The sequence below is a fragment of the Anabrus simplex genome, chromosome 2 (genome assembly GCF_040414725.1).
Source record: "Anabrus simplex isolate iqAnaSimp1 chromosome 2, ASM4041472v1, whole genome shotgun sequence".
Classification (NCBI taxonomy): domain Eukaryota; kingdom Metazoa; phylum Arthropoda; class Insecta; order Orthoptera; family Tettigoniidae; genus Anabrus; species Anabrus simplex.
In genome coordinates this window covers 1007440672-1007457653 of record NC_090266.1, presented here as the reverse complement: position 1 = coordinate 1007457653, position 16982 = coordinate 1007440672, and the positions used below count along the sequence as shown (strand labels likewise).

Here is a 16982-nt window from a genome sequence, read left to right as displayed (position 1 = left end):
TTAAAAGAAGAAAAAGCAAAATCAATGAACCGGAACAGTAATATAAAAAATATCCCCCTCTCCTTGGAACAATATTCCAACTACAATTAATCTATCCGACGTCACCTTTACAGATAAAGAAACACGTTTATTCAACCAAGGCTTAAAACATAATTGGCCCAACCCACATAAAGCAGAAGATATAATCACTACAATAGCCGAAGCTGAAACAAACATAAACAAACAAATTCCAACAGACAAACAAAACGACATAAAATACGAAATTAAAAAGAAATTACCTGCCCTTGTAAAAGAAATTTTTAACAAAAATAACTCGTCCTCACTAAAACAGATCCAAGAATTAAGGAAAAAGTGGACACTAATAACATAATAATAACTAAAGCCGACAAAGGCAATACTGTAGTCTTAATGAAAAAACAAGATTACATTCATAAAACAGAGGAGTTCTTCTCTAATGAGACCTACACAATAATCTCAAAGGATCCCACTACAAAAACTCAACGTAATCTAAAAACACTTTTAAAAAACTCTTCATTTTTATTTAATGAACATGAATACCAAAGTCTCATTAATATGAACCCCAAACTACCCACCGTCAGATCACTACCGAAGGTACATAAAAAGGACGTTCCCATTCGACCAATCATAAACAGCCAAAATAGCCCGACATATAAAACTTCACAATTCCTCCAGAAATTTCTCAAAAAACATTTCAAATTCCATAACAAACACCCCAAAAATTCTATAGAACTATGTGAAACTCTAAAAAAATTTAACTTAAAACCTAATCACACATTGTGCTCTTTCGACGTTATTAACATGTATTCAAACATTCCCGCTAAAAAAACTATAGAAATAATAAAAAGCAATCTTTCCAAACATAGCAATTTAAGCAAAATAGAAATAGAAGAATTCTTAAAAGTACTAAACTTCGTCTTACAAAACAACTTTTTCACTTTCAACAATAAAATATACAAACAGGAAGGCCTGGCCATGGGAGACCCTTTATCCGGAATACTTGCTGAAATTTATATGGAAAACCTCAAAAACAGCAAAATAATAAATAACATCAATGGATTAAATCTCTGGCTACGCTATGTTGATGACACGCTAGTAATAATTGACAAAAACCTCAACAATAGTGAAAACATATTAACTTATTTAAATAATCTGGATAACAATATTAAATTCACTAAAGAGGACGAGAACCACAAATCAATTAATTTTCTTGACATCACAATAACAAGAACTTCCAATAAGTTTGATTTCCAAATTTACAGAAAACCCTCATTCACACCTATAACTATTAAACAAAGTTCCCTTCATCCACAATCACACAAACAGTCCTCATTTTATAGTATGGTGTACAGAGCTCTAAAAATTCCCCTTTCAGCGACCAATTTTAAAAAAGAAATAAATACAATAAAAGAAATAGTCACTTTTAATGGATATAATCCCTCTATCATAGACAAACTAATCAATAAAGTTAAATTGAAACTATCCACAAACCTCTCCCCAATAAAAAATTATAAATCAAAGTTCGCAACCTTTACATACACCAACCCAATCATACACCAAGTAACCAACACCTTAAAAAATCAAGAGATCAAAATAGCTTTCAAAACTCAAAATTCAAACCAAAAAATGTTCTTCAACCATAATACAATAAATTCAGAAAATAATAAATACTCAGACTCCGGTATCTATAGATTAAAATGTAATGAGTGCCTCAGCTCATACATCGGACAAACAGGAAGAAGCTTCATAACTAGGTACACAGAACATTTCAATGCTCAGAAACATAATAAACACTCAGCAATGAGCAATCACATGAAAGAAACGGGGCACAACTTTACCACAATTGAACAGGACCTTCAAATTTTAAAAACAGTAAAAAAAGGTAGACTTATGACCGAATTCGAAAATTTACACATATTTTTGGACCAAAAATTCAATGCTAATAAGAATTTAAATGATCCAATAGACAATAGAAGCCCTTTATATGACCAAATAGTAACATTATTCAATAATGTAAACCTTCAGGACAAAAAGTTTTTTAATATTTTCAAAACAGTATCAACAAACACCCCTACGTCAACAAATACATCATACCCCCCTCCCCCTCCCATCTTACGTAATTCCCCTCCACGCGCCATTCATAAACCAATAAATGATACACGCCCCTCCGCTTCCCCTACCATTCACAACTCCCTCCCGTTCACGAATCGCAAGCCTACAACTCCACCCCCTCCTACCCACCCCCCTCTAGCCAGACGACATACGTACAACACAAGGAGTAAAAACCGTTAGTGACCATTAGTATCCTAATAGTGCCTCACACAGCTTGTTAAATGGGCCTACAACGCCATAGGTAAGCACCAACATTTTCTCACTAACAACACTTAAACAAAACCTTCCCATGTTTTCTTTCATTTTCGTCAAAATTAACTACAGTTTTTTCTTCATTTCAGAACCATTCTATAACAACAATAATTCAACAGCTTCATCAAACTTCCATAATACTCTTCAATAGTATAAATTATTTACAATCAACGTTTTATAAAATATATTGTCATCGAAGAAGAACACAACAGCTCTCCAACCTTCACATCAAAAAAACCATACCAACGTTGAGAATTTCCACCCATCATCATCTCTGCAACTTTCTTTTTACAAATTAGGCCAACTATAAACATCTGGTGAACTTCATGTCAACGCAATCTTGCCGAATAAATCTAAAATAACCTACAAAATGTTGACCAATAAATATCACGGACATACGCATGCCAACGTCAAGTAACTTTTGTCAAGCAATTGGAATGTTTTTCCTTCATATTTTTTATACTAAGCTGTATATTTTGACTTATATCTTTTTACCATATATTTAGCAGTTATTTGACCTACATTTCAAACTTTGACTACGGCTTTAAGCCATCAACTGTCTTTTATAGTCACATGACGCCTTCATTTTTAAATGTACCTCTTATGAATCTACCAGTTTTTATGTATCAATTGTTTGTATTATATATTCTCATTGAACTGATTTCATATGCCTTCCACTATGTATTAGACATCTATTAATGACTACGGCTTTAAGCCGTACAATCTTACGACGTCCTAATTAACAAAGAACTACATATGTGTTTATCATTTTATTAGATCTATAGTTATTTCATTGAACATTTTATATTTACTACCTTTGAATCCACCAGTTTTTAGTATCATCTGAATGTAATGTATATTCTCATAGAACTGATATTTTATGCCTTCCACTATGTATTAGACATCTATTAACGACTACGGCTTCAAGCCACCTTCTCTTACTATAGTAGAATCAAACAAGTCCTATTCAACAAAGAACTACATATGTTTTTATCAATATATTGGATTTTTAGTTACTTCATGAACATGTTTATAACTAACGTAAATCTTACCTCTCTTATAATCATCAAACACATTTTTGAATATCTTTAACCAGATGCCTGGTAAAATAATAAGGTTTTTGATAATGACTGAAGATGCCTCACAGTGAGAGGCGAAACATGTCTCATCTGAATAATGTTTTAAAGTAAATGCCAACTTCTTGTAATGTATTGAATAGGTGGAAATAAACAAAAGATATTATCCTATATATAGTTTATCATATTACCTACTCGACAAGCCACCACCGTAGTTGTGCAACAGCGTGACCTAGGTGTAATATTCGATACAAAATGACAATTTAAGACCCACATACAAACATATACAACCAAGGCTATGAAATTACCAGGCATTCTCTACTGCTTCACAGAAATTTCTGACCCCATTGCTCTTCGTCACTTCTTCCTCAACCTCTCTTGAACTACTGCTCTCCTAATTGGACAACAGTCTCCCCCTCCAATACTAAGCAGTTAGACAGAGCAGTGTCCTTCTTTAGCTGCAACTGTAAGGAACAGAAACCCCAAGCTCAGAAATCTGTCTACGCAGCAGCTATTAATGGCAATTAATATGTCACCGCTGCACATCAGGCGACAGGTAGCTGACCTGAGTTTCCTTCACGGGATCTTAAATGGGCATTACCGCTCGGAACATCTTGTCTCACTCTTCTCTCTCCATGTTCCTTCCCGCTCTACCAGAACCAAAGACCTTCTCCACATTCCCCACGCTCAGCACTCAATACTTCAACGATCTTTCCTAATCCGCCTCCCAACACTCTTTAACAATATTAATAGGAGACAAGAGCTTGATATAGCATCAAATAAAAGTGTATTCGAGAGGTGTGTAAATAGTCTCTTAAAGATGAGTTGATGTGAAGGGATTATACCGCCATCTTGACCCACGACGACTTGGCTAAGGACATGGACATTCTCATGGTCATGGAAACAAGCACTGACCTGTTGTAGAAAGCAGGTAATGGAAACAAAGGAGACAGGGAGAGGAAGGGGGAGGGGGGGGGGATAAAGAAGGGAGGGAAGGAAAGGGGAGGGAGGTGAAGGGAGGACGAGAGAAGGGGTGTCTAAGCTGGGCCTAAAATATGCGGAAAGAAAGACTGCTCCTGAGAGGGGACTTTAAAGGTATTATAAAAGAAAATGATTTTTATCTAAGATATCATTACTAAAGATGTCCACCTCTGTAGCGTAACGGTTAGTGTTATTAACTGCCATCCTCGGGGGTCCGCGTTCGATTCCTGTAACTGCCAGAAATTTAAGAATGGCAGGAGGGCTGTTATGTGGTTGAAATGGTACATGCAGCTCACCTCCATTGGGGCTGTGCCTGAAAAGAGCTGCACCCCCTCAGGATGAGGACACGAGTTTACTTATTACTAAAGATAGGAATTAAAAGGTCGAATAAAATGTTTGATTACCGTGAAATTTCATTTAGATTGAAGTTAAGACTGATAAACTGTTCCAGATGGATAAAACAATTTTCTATCACATTGAGCAGGGGGCATTTTTCTATAACTTTGAACACACCAAAATTAATAATAACATCTTAAGTAATATTACTTTTTGGACAAGATACGTGGATGATACACTCGTGATCATGAACTAAAGTGCAATTGACGCCATCACCACTCTATCCAGTCTTAATCACATTGACCCATATATCAAGTTTACACTAGAATCAGCTAACGATAAAAACTCGATTATTTAGATCTAACGATCATCAGACAACCTGGTTCATTGAGCTACAGAACTTTTAGAAAACCAATGCAAACTGCTAACACAATCCATTAAGATTCCATACATCCTCATGCCCATAAATGTGCAGCATACCATACTATGGTACACTGTCCTTTTAGCATCCCGCTGTCTAAAGAACAACTTAAAAACAAAAACACCATTCGCAGTATCGCTAAATTTAATGGCTACAACATCTCCTTTATAGAGAAAATCATCAATAAACATAAACACCAACCTTCAACCACCTTAAAAAAAGATAAAACTCACAACAATTTATCTACTTTTATGTTTGGTAATAAACAAGTCTAGAACCTCCGTGGCTCAGGCAACAACACGCTGGCCTCTCACCGCTGGATACCATGGTTCAAATCCCGATCACTCTATGTGAGATTTGTGCTGGACAAAATGGAGGCGGGACAGGTTCTTCTCCAGGTACTTCGGTTTTCCCTGTCATCTTTCATTCCAGCAACACTCTCCACTATCATTTCATTTCATCTGTCACTCATTAATCATTGCCCCAAAGGAGTGTGACAGGCCTTGGCAGTCGGCACAATTCCTACCCTCACCGCAAGTTGGGGGCTTCATTCATCCCACCCCTGACCCGGTCATTGACTGGAATACAGGTTGTAGGTTTTCATTCAATAAACAAGTCTACCAAGTCACAAACACATTAAAAATCATGTCAAAATAGCCTCCAAAAGTTGTAACAGAAACACACATTTTACACAATACCAATTCTATTAATCATAACAACAAGTTCACCAAGTGAAGTGTTTATAGACTCAATTGCAATAATTGTGACAAGATACTTAGAGCATGTTATCGCCCCGAAATACAACAGATCGGCCATGGGATAGCACATGGGTGATACTAACCATACGTTCATTAATATCAACCAAAACATGAAAATTCGTAAAGTTATAGTAAAAGGCACCCTGCTCAATATTATGTAAAATTGATCCATCTGGAACAGTTATTCAATCCTTACTTCAGTCTCAATGAAATTTTAGAGAAATTGAACACTTTACTTGACCTTTTAATTCCTTAGTAATCATGTCCCAGATAATAATCATTTCTTTTATGATCTCTTTAAATTCCCCTCTCAGCAGCAGTCTTTCTTTCCACATCCTTCAGCCCCACCTTAAGACACTCCTTCTCTCCTTCTCCGCTCCCTCCCCATTTCCACCCCCACCAGCCCGTATCCCTCCCCTCCCTTCCTTACCCCCTACACCCTCTCTCAACCCTGCCCCCCTTCCTCAACCCCTTCTTTTCCCCCTCCCTTCCTCACCCTATCTCCTCTGTTCCATTGCCTGATTCCTACAACAGGTCAGTGCTTGTTTCCATGAGCTGCCTGCTTCATCCAACAGCTCAGTGTGTGTTCCACATGAGACAATAGATGATGATGCTTGTTGTTTAAAGGGGCCTAACATCTAATGTCATCGGCCCTCAGACATTAATTAGATATACTGTACATTTCACTATAGAGGTGAGTCTCATAAATAATATTTATCTCCTTTTTAAATTTATTTTCTGTTTGTTTATCATTTCCAGATTTACTTCACTGCCTGAGATCCTAACTCTACTTAAAAACATCATACTATGACAAGAAGATCACAATCATAATTTTGTTTTATATGTATTTTAATGTTATAATTATTCCTGCAACAATGTATTTGTCGTGTATACATATGTCTTAGTTAGCACAATCTAGTTGTAAGATGTCAGCTACAACGGACAGGGCATGTAGCACGCATGCCCAACAATCACATTCCCAAACAAGTGTTTTACTCTGAGTTAACAGTGGGTAAAGGTTGTTTGGAAGGTCAGAGAAAGTGATTTAAGGATGTACTTAAGACCAACATGAAGATGTGCCACATTGATGTTAACAACTGGGAGACCTTAGCCCTCAACCGTTCATCCTGGAGATCTTTAGTTCATTGCGGCATACTACTTTTTGAAGAAAACTATAGGCAAATAGCGAACAATAAGAGGCAACAAAGGAAGGAAAAAGAGCAAAACAGGAGAACAACAGCTGCTCCACCTGGAACTATCTGCCAACTCTGAAGAAAATTATGTGCCTTCAGTATTGGGCTGTTCAGTCACCTACAGACTCACAGATGAAGAAGAGTTCTGATGGGAAGACCAACCTATTCGTTTTCGAGTGTTTGCTACTGAATCTGTTTAATTTTATTTTGGCTGAAGTTGGCCACTGAAATAAAATGTCGTATGGCTTTCAGTGCTGGGATATCCCAGAATGGGTTCAGCTCGCCAGGTGCGGGTCTTTCTATTTGACTCCCGTAGGCGACCTGCGCGTCGTGATGAGGATGGAATGATGATGAAGACAACACACACACCCAGCCCCCGTGCCATTGGAATTAACCAATTAAGGTTAAAATCCCCGACCCAGCCGGAAATCAAACCAGGGACCCTCTGAACCGAAGGCCAGTACGCTGACCGTTCAGCCAACGAGTCGGACATTTGGCCACCAAGTGGCTGAAACTAGTCCCAAGACCGATTTAGTATTATTTACTTGATACATTGTAATTTATTTCTTATAATTGTACTTTAATACGGAACAAAAATGATATTTATAGCTTGTAACTCGTGGAATTGCGCAATCAAATCCTCAGCGAGTGGCTTAACCTGGATGCAATGTACCTGCACAACCATGTGGACTTGCTTCCTAACAGAATCCAGGCAGTTATCAAGTCGAGAGGCGGAGTTGCACGGAATTAACTGATACTTGTAATGATTTCTCCATGTGCGACTAATTTTTTAGTCTGATGAGCTTATTACAAAGAATCCTCCGTCAAATATGGGTTAGTTTTAAATCTATATGATTGACTCTCTAATTTCTGCAGTTTACAACAAAACAGTATTAGGCGACTCTATGGAACTATCTCCACTGACATGGGAAGTTTAAAGACAAATCAGTAAACTTTTAAAACACAAAGCCAAAATGATAGCAGACCTTCAAATATTATGCACTCTTCCACACGGTCTTCAAAGTAGCACTGGATACATGGTATGAATTGTCATTTCTTGCTATGAAAGAATAAACCATCAAAAATTACAATGGTATCTCTCATTGTCCCTCGTGCTTCTACTTGAACACAAACTTTGCAAATTCAGTACAGCCTATATTTAGTTCTACAATAACAGCAATAGGATCAGAAAGTGGCATTTGAGGCTGTGATCATGCTCGAGTTGTAATTGTTACAATATTTCCTGTTCCAAACAAAATTATACATAGAGAATAGCCCGTTAGAATAGAATACAATAGAATTTATTGGCATGATACTATATAGGCGATTTTCTTCTGATGACACAGAGCACAGTTCTCTGTGAAACGTAAAGAATTTCACCTTATTTTCTCGACACGGCATAAGACCAAAAGCCTATAGAATGTCATGTATATAAGTACGGGCCGTGAAAGCATCAATGGCAACAATAGAATTTGTCATTAAACAATGTACATTGTAATAGACAAAAGTCCAACATTCCATAACAAATATGTTCTTAAAAATCATGACTATACATATGCTACACTATTAAACATTGTTCATTCCCTGGAAGATATACTGTACTATTTTATGCTATACTACAAGTAATATATCCACATGTTTATATATTTACTAACATATTTACCCACACATTTATATATCTCTAATTCCAATGGGAGCTTGTTAAGGAGTATCATTCCTGTGTAGTTATGATATTTTTGAGTTTTCTTTAATCGAACATGAGGAGTGTCTATATCATTTCTTCTTGTATTATGTTGATGTAACTCCTTCCTTAATGGGTAATTAATCAGGTTTTCTTTGATATCCATTATGCATTGGTAAGTATATGCTGAGGGAAGAGTTATTATTCGCAGTTCTTAGAAAACAGCCCTACATGATCACTTGTCTGAAACTCCCTATATGCACACGATTGCTTTCTTTTCCCATATAAAAACATCCTGAGCGCCTGTGGAATTCACCCACAACTGTTCCATACAGTACATGTGAATGAAAGAAAGCATAGCAAGAAAATATTATTTGAGGTTTGCTAACACATTTCTTCAGTTTTCACAATAAAAATATAATTTGGGACAGTTTCTTACATAGTAGTTTTGTATGAACATTCCAGCACAGTTTTGAGTCTAAATGCAATCCTAACATTTTCACTGACTTGTTGCTGTACTCTCTAGTTGTATCGCTTAGACGAAATAAAATTTCTTCAGTTCTGTTGCAATTTAAGACCAATTTATCTCCCTTCAACCATGCCTGACTCTTGAAACCTCTCCCTGTTATTAGTAACTACATTTTCCAGTTCTGCATCTTCTATTATAAGAGTACTTGCCTGATAAGCTCCCAGGAAAGTCATTAATGTATACAAGAAAAAGGAATGGCCCGACTACTGACCCTTGCTGGAATTTGCTACAGTTGGATTGAATATACTATGCACAAATAACTAGTCATACAAAATACATTAGTGATAATTTTCTGTTAGCTTCCAAATGGTAAAATTTACCAGATAACCTTCTCTACAACAGATCATATATGGTCCAATACAACATCTATCATGTTATCCAAAAATGATTGGATAATACTCTTCATTAATGCTTTTCCAGCTATGAAAATGAACTCTTGTATGTATTCTAAGAACAGTCAGCGAAAAATAAACTGATGCTATTACATTACCTGTAGCTGTCTCGTTCCCGATTGGGACTATGGCCACGAGGAGAATGGCTTCTGCCAACCATAGGAGTTGTTACAATGTCACGGTGACTCGTAGTGGTTGTCGTCGTAACCACTGCAGTAGCTGTTGTTACTGTTGGAGCCGTCGTCGTCGTAGCTATGGGAGCTGAAGCTGTTACAGAAATAAATTATTGTTCTAAGAAATCAATGTAAGAGAAATCAGGAATATCTTTGGAGAATAGCATTTCTTCAGTTAATTTTCCTTCAAAATCACCAGACACCATGAGTACATGTCTTTCATCAGTGACAGAAAATGACAAACTGGTACAATAAAACTATGGAAGACAAATAACATGTAGCTGAGATGTTTGCACCAGGAGCCATTAACTACAGCACATGAATACATATCACCATTGCACCTGCAAAAACTACTATGTAAAATATTTCAGCAGAGAACAGCCACCTAAGGTTCACTATTGTTAGTTATACCGAAGAATTCTCATTCTTAATGACATACATGCTGCGAGTCAGTATTTCTCTCACTATATCATCCAGAGTGGTTTTCGCAGGTGCAACGACCATATATTATGCTTAAGAAGAATCTAGAATGAAATGGTCACAATGCTTTAAAATTAAATAAGCATTAACACACACATTTCCCAAGTGGTGTACTTTGGAAATCTTTGTGCCTATGTAATAATTATCACCAACTTTACAACAAGCTAGAGAGCCAAAACTTTTGTTATATTCCTTACGTACTGCAATCCTGCTTACAATCTATAATAGAATAAGAAAGAAGTTTATAGTAAATCTTCTTTCTTAACCCTCGCACCTCACTCTGCGGTTATGTGGATCCATGCCTGCTCTTGATTATGTATCACAATAAGAATGTTGATTATACATTATTGCAACTCTGTGGATATTTAGTTAGTAGCTCCATTTACATGTCTGCACTACTTAACTGCTTAGTGGCACTGTTGTGATGATACAGTCAAATCATGATTATCTGCTGGGGTTGCGAAAACCGTGACAGTTTCACGTTGCTGATTTATGTGAATTCAAAATAAATGAATATGGTAAGTTAACAGTATATTAATTGCCTTTGTTTAGAAACTATTCGGGTTGAACATTTTTTTTTCCTTTTATTAAGGTATACTGATGAATTCCTTTATTTTTTTCAGCTATAATGGATAAAAGTCAACAGAGATCAGAGGACGACATTCACTTATGGATATATTTGACGAGGAGGGAGATGCTTTTGGAAGGCTTGATTCTAACGAAGATCCCACTTTTGTAGTAAGGCACCGGGCGAGTTGGCCACGTGGTGAGAGGCACGCGGCTGTGTGCTTGCATCCGGGAGATAGTGGGTACGAATCCCACTGTCGACAGCCCTGAAGATGGTTTTCTGTGGTTTCCCCATTTTCACACCAGGCAAATGCTGGGGCTGTACCTTAATTAAGGCCATGGCCGCATCCTTCCATCTCCTAGGCCTTTCCTATTCCATCATTGCCATAAGATCTATCTGTGTCGGTGCGACGTAAAACGACTTGAAAAAAGAAAAAAAAAATTTAGTAAGGCAAGAGTCATCCAATACTGAGGAAAGTGAAGATGATGCTAGTGCTGAAGATTTCCCGTCCACCTCAAATATATTTCTAAGCAAGAATAGCTGCAAATGGTCATCAAATGTACCATCCAACAGTTTGAGGGGTGGGGGTGGGGGGGCACAAAATCTAGGAATTTAGTTTGTCATCTCCTAGGACCTAAGGGAGTAGCAAGAAACATTTATAGCCCAGTTGAAGCATGGAATCTGTTAGTGACTGACAATATTTTTGATATTAGTGTTACTCATACAAATGGGGAAATTGATCACAGATTTACTCTTATTGAAAACCGACAAAGTTATCATAACAATATGAATATTTAAAAAATGAGCGCTCTCATTGGCCTCGTGTATCTTTATGGGGTAACAAAGTCTGCTCACACCAATTGAGAGAAACTATGGTCTCCTAAATATGGACATTCACCATTTAGGGCTACTTCATCACAAAGACAATTTGAATTTTTGACAAGTTCTCTCCAAGATTTGACGATGAAACAATCGGGGCTTGTTAAATTTACAAGTTTACAATGTTTATTTTGTATATTATAAGTACATGTTTTGTTCTTCACAGAGAACATCATCAGCTTAAAGCCAAATTATTGTTAAAATTGAAATCAAGGAACCATTATTGGCAAAATATAAAAAATTACAGTAAAAATATACTTATATTAATACATTGAATATTTCAAATACATTCACAGATTTGTATTATGTTAAAGTAACATCTTACAAGATTAGAGATGTTATATTTCAAACAACCAGGTGGTATACGTTGAAATGTCAAATATGAAGAAAGTTCTCTTATTCAGGACTATACACTTAATTTAAAACTTGCACAGGTACTTCGTGAAATAGCGTAAAGTTCACATTACATGTTCCATGAATACAAATAAGAAAATTAAAGTTTGAGTTATGTCTAAGGATTGGCACTATATCTACTGTTATTGAAATAATCCTTGACGTGGGGCATTTCATGAAGTTGCAAATTAAGGCCGGAGTGGTAAATGTTATGATGTTAAATGTAGTTTTAAAAAACCCTAATTAATATTTTATCAGAGAAGAAGATAAAGAATCTGAACGTAAATTTAAAAAAACATAACACGTCCTCATCGGCCTTATGTTACTTGACCTGTATCAAGATGCTGCAAGTCTGACACTAGCTGACTGATGCTGCATGTGCAAGTTTTTAATTAAGTATATAGTCCTGAATGAGATAACTTCCTTCATATTACACATTTCTACAGACATCACATGCTTATTTGAAAAATAACATCTCTAATCTTGTTCGATGTTACTTTAAAGTGGTACAAATCTGTGAATGTATAAATAAATATTTTATCTATTAATATAAGTACACTTTTAAAATACTTTTAATTTTTTATATTTTGCCAATAATGATACCTTGATTTCAATTTTAACAATAATTGAGCTTTAGGCTGATAATGTTCTCTACGAAGAACAAAACATGTACTTATAATATATAAAATAAACATTGTAAACTTATTTTGTATAGGTGGGTTTTTCTGTAATTTAACAAGCCCACTAAGATTGACAATACAGACCAAATATGAAGTTTGTAACTTGACAAAACAATCCGCATGCAGAGGAAGGAATTTCATAAATTTGCACCAATATGGGAGATATGGAATAAATCCTTTGACAAGTGCAGATCCCAGTATACTCCACATGAGTATTGAACAATCGATGAACAACTCATGGGTTTCTGGGGCAATTGATCTTTCAGGGTATGTAACCAGATGAAAACTTACCACCTGTTTTCCAGTCATTGACCGGGTCAGGGATGTAATGAATGAATCATATAAAGGCTATTAGCACGATGGGGTCGCCACTCCCAAAGTGATTTAGTCATGACTGATGGATGCTATGAAATGAGAATGGAGAGTGTTGCTGGAATGAAAGATGACAGGGAAAACCGGAGTACCCGGAGAAAAACCTGTCCCGACTCCGCTTTGTTCAGCACAAATCTCACGTGGAGTGACCGGGATTTGAACCACAGTATCCAGGGGTGAGAGGCCGACGTGCTGCCGTCTGAGCCATGGAGCTAGAAACCATATTAATATGGAATCAAAATACTGATGCTGAATGATTCGAAGACTTATTATATGGCAAATGCTATTCCACACACTGGTAAGGTAGGACTGAAAAAAATGAAGCTGTCCCATCATAAGATAGTTATCAGAATCTATTCATGGGACTCAAAGGAACTTGAATATTGACAATTGTTGTTTGGTATTTTTTAATTCCTCTTTTCCAGTCAACGAATAGAAATGAAATGAAATGGCGTATGGCTTTTAGTGCCGGGAGATCCCAGGACGGGTTCGGCTCGCCAGGTGCAGGGCTTCAGATTTGACGCCCGTAGGCACCTCGTATCGTGATGAGGATGAAATGATGATGGAGACAACACATACACCCAGCCCCAGTGCCAGGGAATTTAACCAATGATGGTTAAAATCTTCGACCCTGCCGGGAAACCAACCTCGAACCCGTGACCAAAGGCCAGCACGCTAACCATTTAGCCATGGAGCTGGACAACGAATACAAAATATGGCTTGACAATGTTGGGAACTATATAACAAAAATAAACATGAAATACCTCCACAATTTTTGAGGTTTCAGGTTGTTGGAAAAACAGAATTCATCTCTGATAATAATTAGATATTGGATCTTTCGGTTTTTACCTATTATTTTCCGTAAGACACTATCAAGCCTATCTGTGACAATTATCCATATCATACATCTACGGCTACAGTGCCTATATGCACCTATTTTGACATTATGACCACTTTTTTACTTTCTGAGCCTATAAGAACATTTCTTCGTTCTAAATCTTCTATATTTCATAAAATGAGCAGTAATAACTACCGCAGCATTAGTTTAGTATCTCGTGCCTGCAAAATTTTAACACGTATTATTTACAGAAGAATGGAAAAACAAGTTGATGCTGAGTTGGGAGAAGATCAATTTGGCTTCAGAAGAAATGTAAGAACACGTGAAGCAATCCTGACTTTACGTCTGATCTTAGAGGATCGAATCAAGAAGGACAAGCCCACGTACATGGCATTCGTAGATCTAGAAAAGGCATTCGATAATGTTGATTGGACCAAGATATTTATGATTCTCAAGATGATAGGGATCAGATACCGAGAACGAAGAATTATCTACAATCTGTATAAAAATCAGTCTGCAGTGATAAGAATAGAGGGCTTTGAAAAAGAAGCAGCAATCCAGAAAGGAGTGAGGCAAGGCTGCAGTTTGTGCCCTCTCCTTTTCAATGTTTACATAGAACAGGCAGTAAAGGAAATCAAAGAGAAATTTGGAAAGGGAATCACAGTCCAAGGAGAGGAAATCAAAACCTTGAGATTTGCCGATGATATTATTATTTTATCTGAGACTGCAGAAGATCTCGAGAAGTTGCTGAATGGTATGGATGAAGTCTTGGGTAAGGAGTACAAGATGAAAATAAATAAGTCCAAAACAAAAGTAATGGAGTGCAGTCGAACGAAGGCAGGTGATGCAGGAAATATTAGATTAGGAAATGAAGTCTTAAAGGAAGTAGATGAATATTGTTACTTGGGTAGTAAAATAACTAACGATGGCAGAAGTAAGGAGGACATAAAATGCAGACTAGCACAAGCCAGGAAGAGCTTTCTTAAGAAAAGAAATTTGCTCACTTCAAACATTGATATCGGAATTAGAAAGATGTTTTTGAAGACTTTCGTGTGGAGCGTGGCATTGTATGGAAGTGAAACATGGACGATAATTAGCTCAGAAAGAAAGAGAATAGAAGCTTTTGAAATGTGGTGTTACAGAAGAATGCTGAAGGTGAGATGGATAGATCGAATCGCGAATGAAGAGATACTGAATCGAATTGGTGAGAGGAGGTCGATTTGGCTAAATTTGACGAGAAGAAGAGATAGAATGATAGGACACATCTTAAGACACTCAGGACTTGTTCAGTTGGTTTTTGAAGGAAGTGTAGGTATTAAGAACTGTAGGGGTAGACCAAGGTATGAATATGACAAGCAGATTAGAACAGATGTAGGGTGCAGTAGTTACGTAGAAATGAAAAGGTTAGCACAGGATAGGGTGGCATGGAAGCTGCATCAAACCAGTCTATGGACTGATGACTCAAACAACAACAACAAACAGTAATATTATTCAGTTTTCACAGCACACATCTAAGACAAAGATGCAAGCCAAGCAGTAATATTATTAATCTATATATATAAAATAACTTTCCCTGACTGACTGACCGACTGATTCATCATCGCCGAGCCGAAACTACTGGATGTAAAGAAATGAAATTTTGGGGATAAATTCATATTAACATGTAGGTGCTCGCTAAGGAAGGATTTTTGGATATTCTGTTGCTAAGGAGGTGGAAATGGCGGTGAATTTTTAAAATGAGGATATCGATATCTCAAAAACTTTACAGACGTAAAAAATTGTATTTAGAATCTCCTTTAAAAATAAAGAAACGAGTATTTTTTTGTTTTTGGAAAATCCCAATAGGAGGGGTGAAAAAGGGTGAAAAATTGGTTGAATGCCGTTAATGAGGCTACTTATATTTCAGAACCTGAAAGTATTAGAGACCTAAAAATTGGTATTTGGGATCTACTTTAAAAATAACGAAACAGATATTTTTCTGTTTTTGGAAAATCCAAATAATGGAGGGTGCAAAGGGGGGTGAATTTTTAAAATGAGTGTATCTATATCTTAAAACTTTGAAAGTTTACAGATGTAAAATTGGTACTTAGAATCTCCTTTAAAAATAAAGAAGCATGTATTTTTTTGTTTTCGGAATATCCCAACAGGAGGGGTGAAAGAGATGTTGAATGCCTTTAATGAGGATACTTATATCTCAGAAACTGAAGATATTACAGACCTGAAAATTGGTATTAGGCATCTCCTTTAAAAATAAAGGAACACGTATTTTTTGGTTTCTGAAAATCCGAGTAGGAGGGAATGAAAAAGGGTGAATAATGGGTTGAATGCCTTTAATGTGGATACATATATCTCAGAAACTGGAGATATTACAGAACTGAAAATGTGTATATGGGATCTCCTTTAAAAATAAAGAAACACATATTTTTTTGTTTTTGGAAAATCCAATTAATGGCGGTTAAACAGGAGTGACAAATTGGGGTGAAGTTTTTGAAAGACAAGATCTACAGAATATCTCAGAAACGTAACATGTTACAGACGTAAAAGGTGGTATTTGGAATCTCATGTAAAGAAACATAGGCGATTTGTCTTTGGAAACTCCACTTAAGGGGAACTAAAAAGGGGGTGAAATTTTAAAATGAGAATTTCTACAGTTTATCTAAAAAAAAATTAACATGTTACAGAAGTGAAAAATGGTATTTTTATCTCTATTAAAAATAAAGAAACGTGTATTTTTAGGTTTCGGAAATACCACTTGGGTGGAGGTGGGGAAGGGGGTAAAAGCGACTGAAAATGGTGTTGAATTATTTTAATTAGGCTACTGATATCTAAAAAACTGAAGATTTTACAGAC

General features: G+C 36.5%; 1 protein-coding gene across 3 annotated transcripts in view; it reads right to left on the bottom strand.

Moving 5' to 3' along the window:
• Positions 1-16982, bottom strand: part of tay (tay bridge) — a 942824-nt gene that overhangs the window by 157344 nt on the left and 768498 nt on the right. For all 3 annotated transcript variants that reach the window (XM_067141886.2, XM_067141887.2, XM_067141888.2), the window contains exon 9: positions 9848-10016. In XM_067141886.2, the coding sequence (XP_066997987.2) occupies positions 9848-10016 (169 nt within the window). The remainder of the gene's footprint in view (positions 1-9847; positions 10017-16982) is intronic.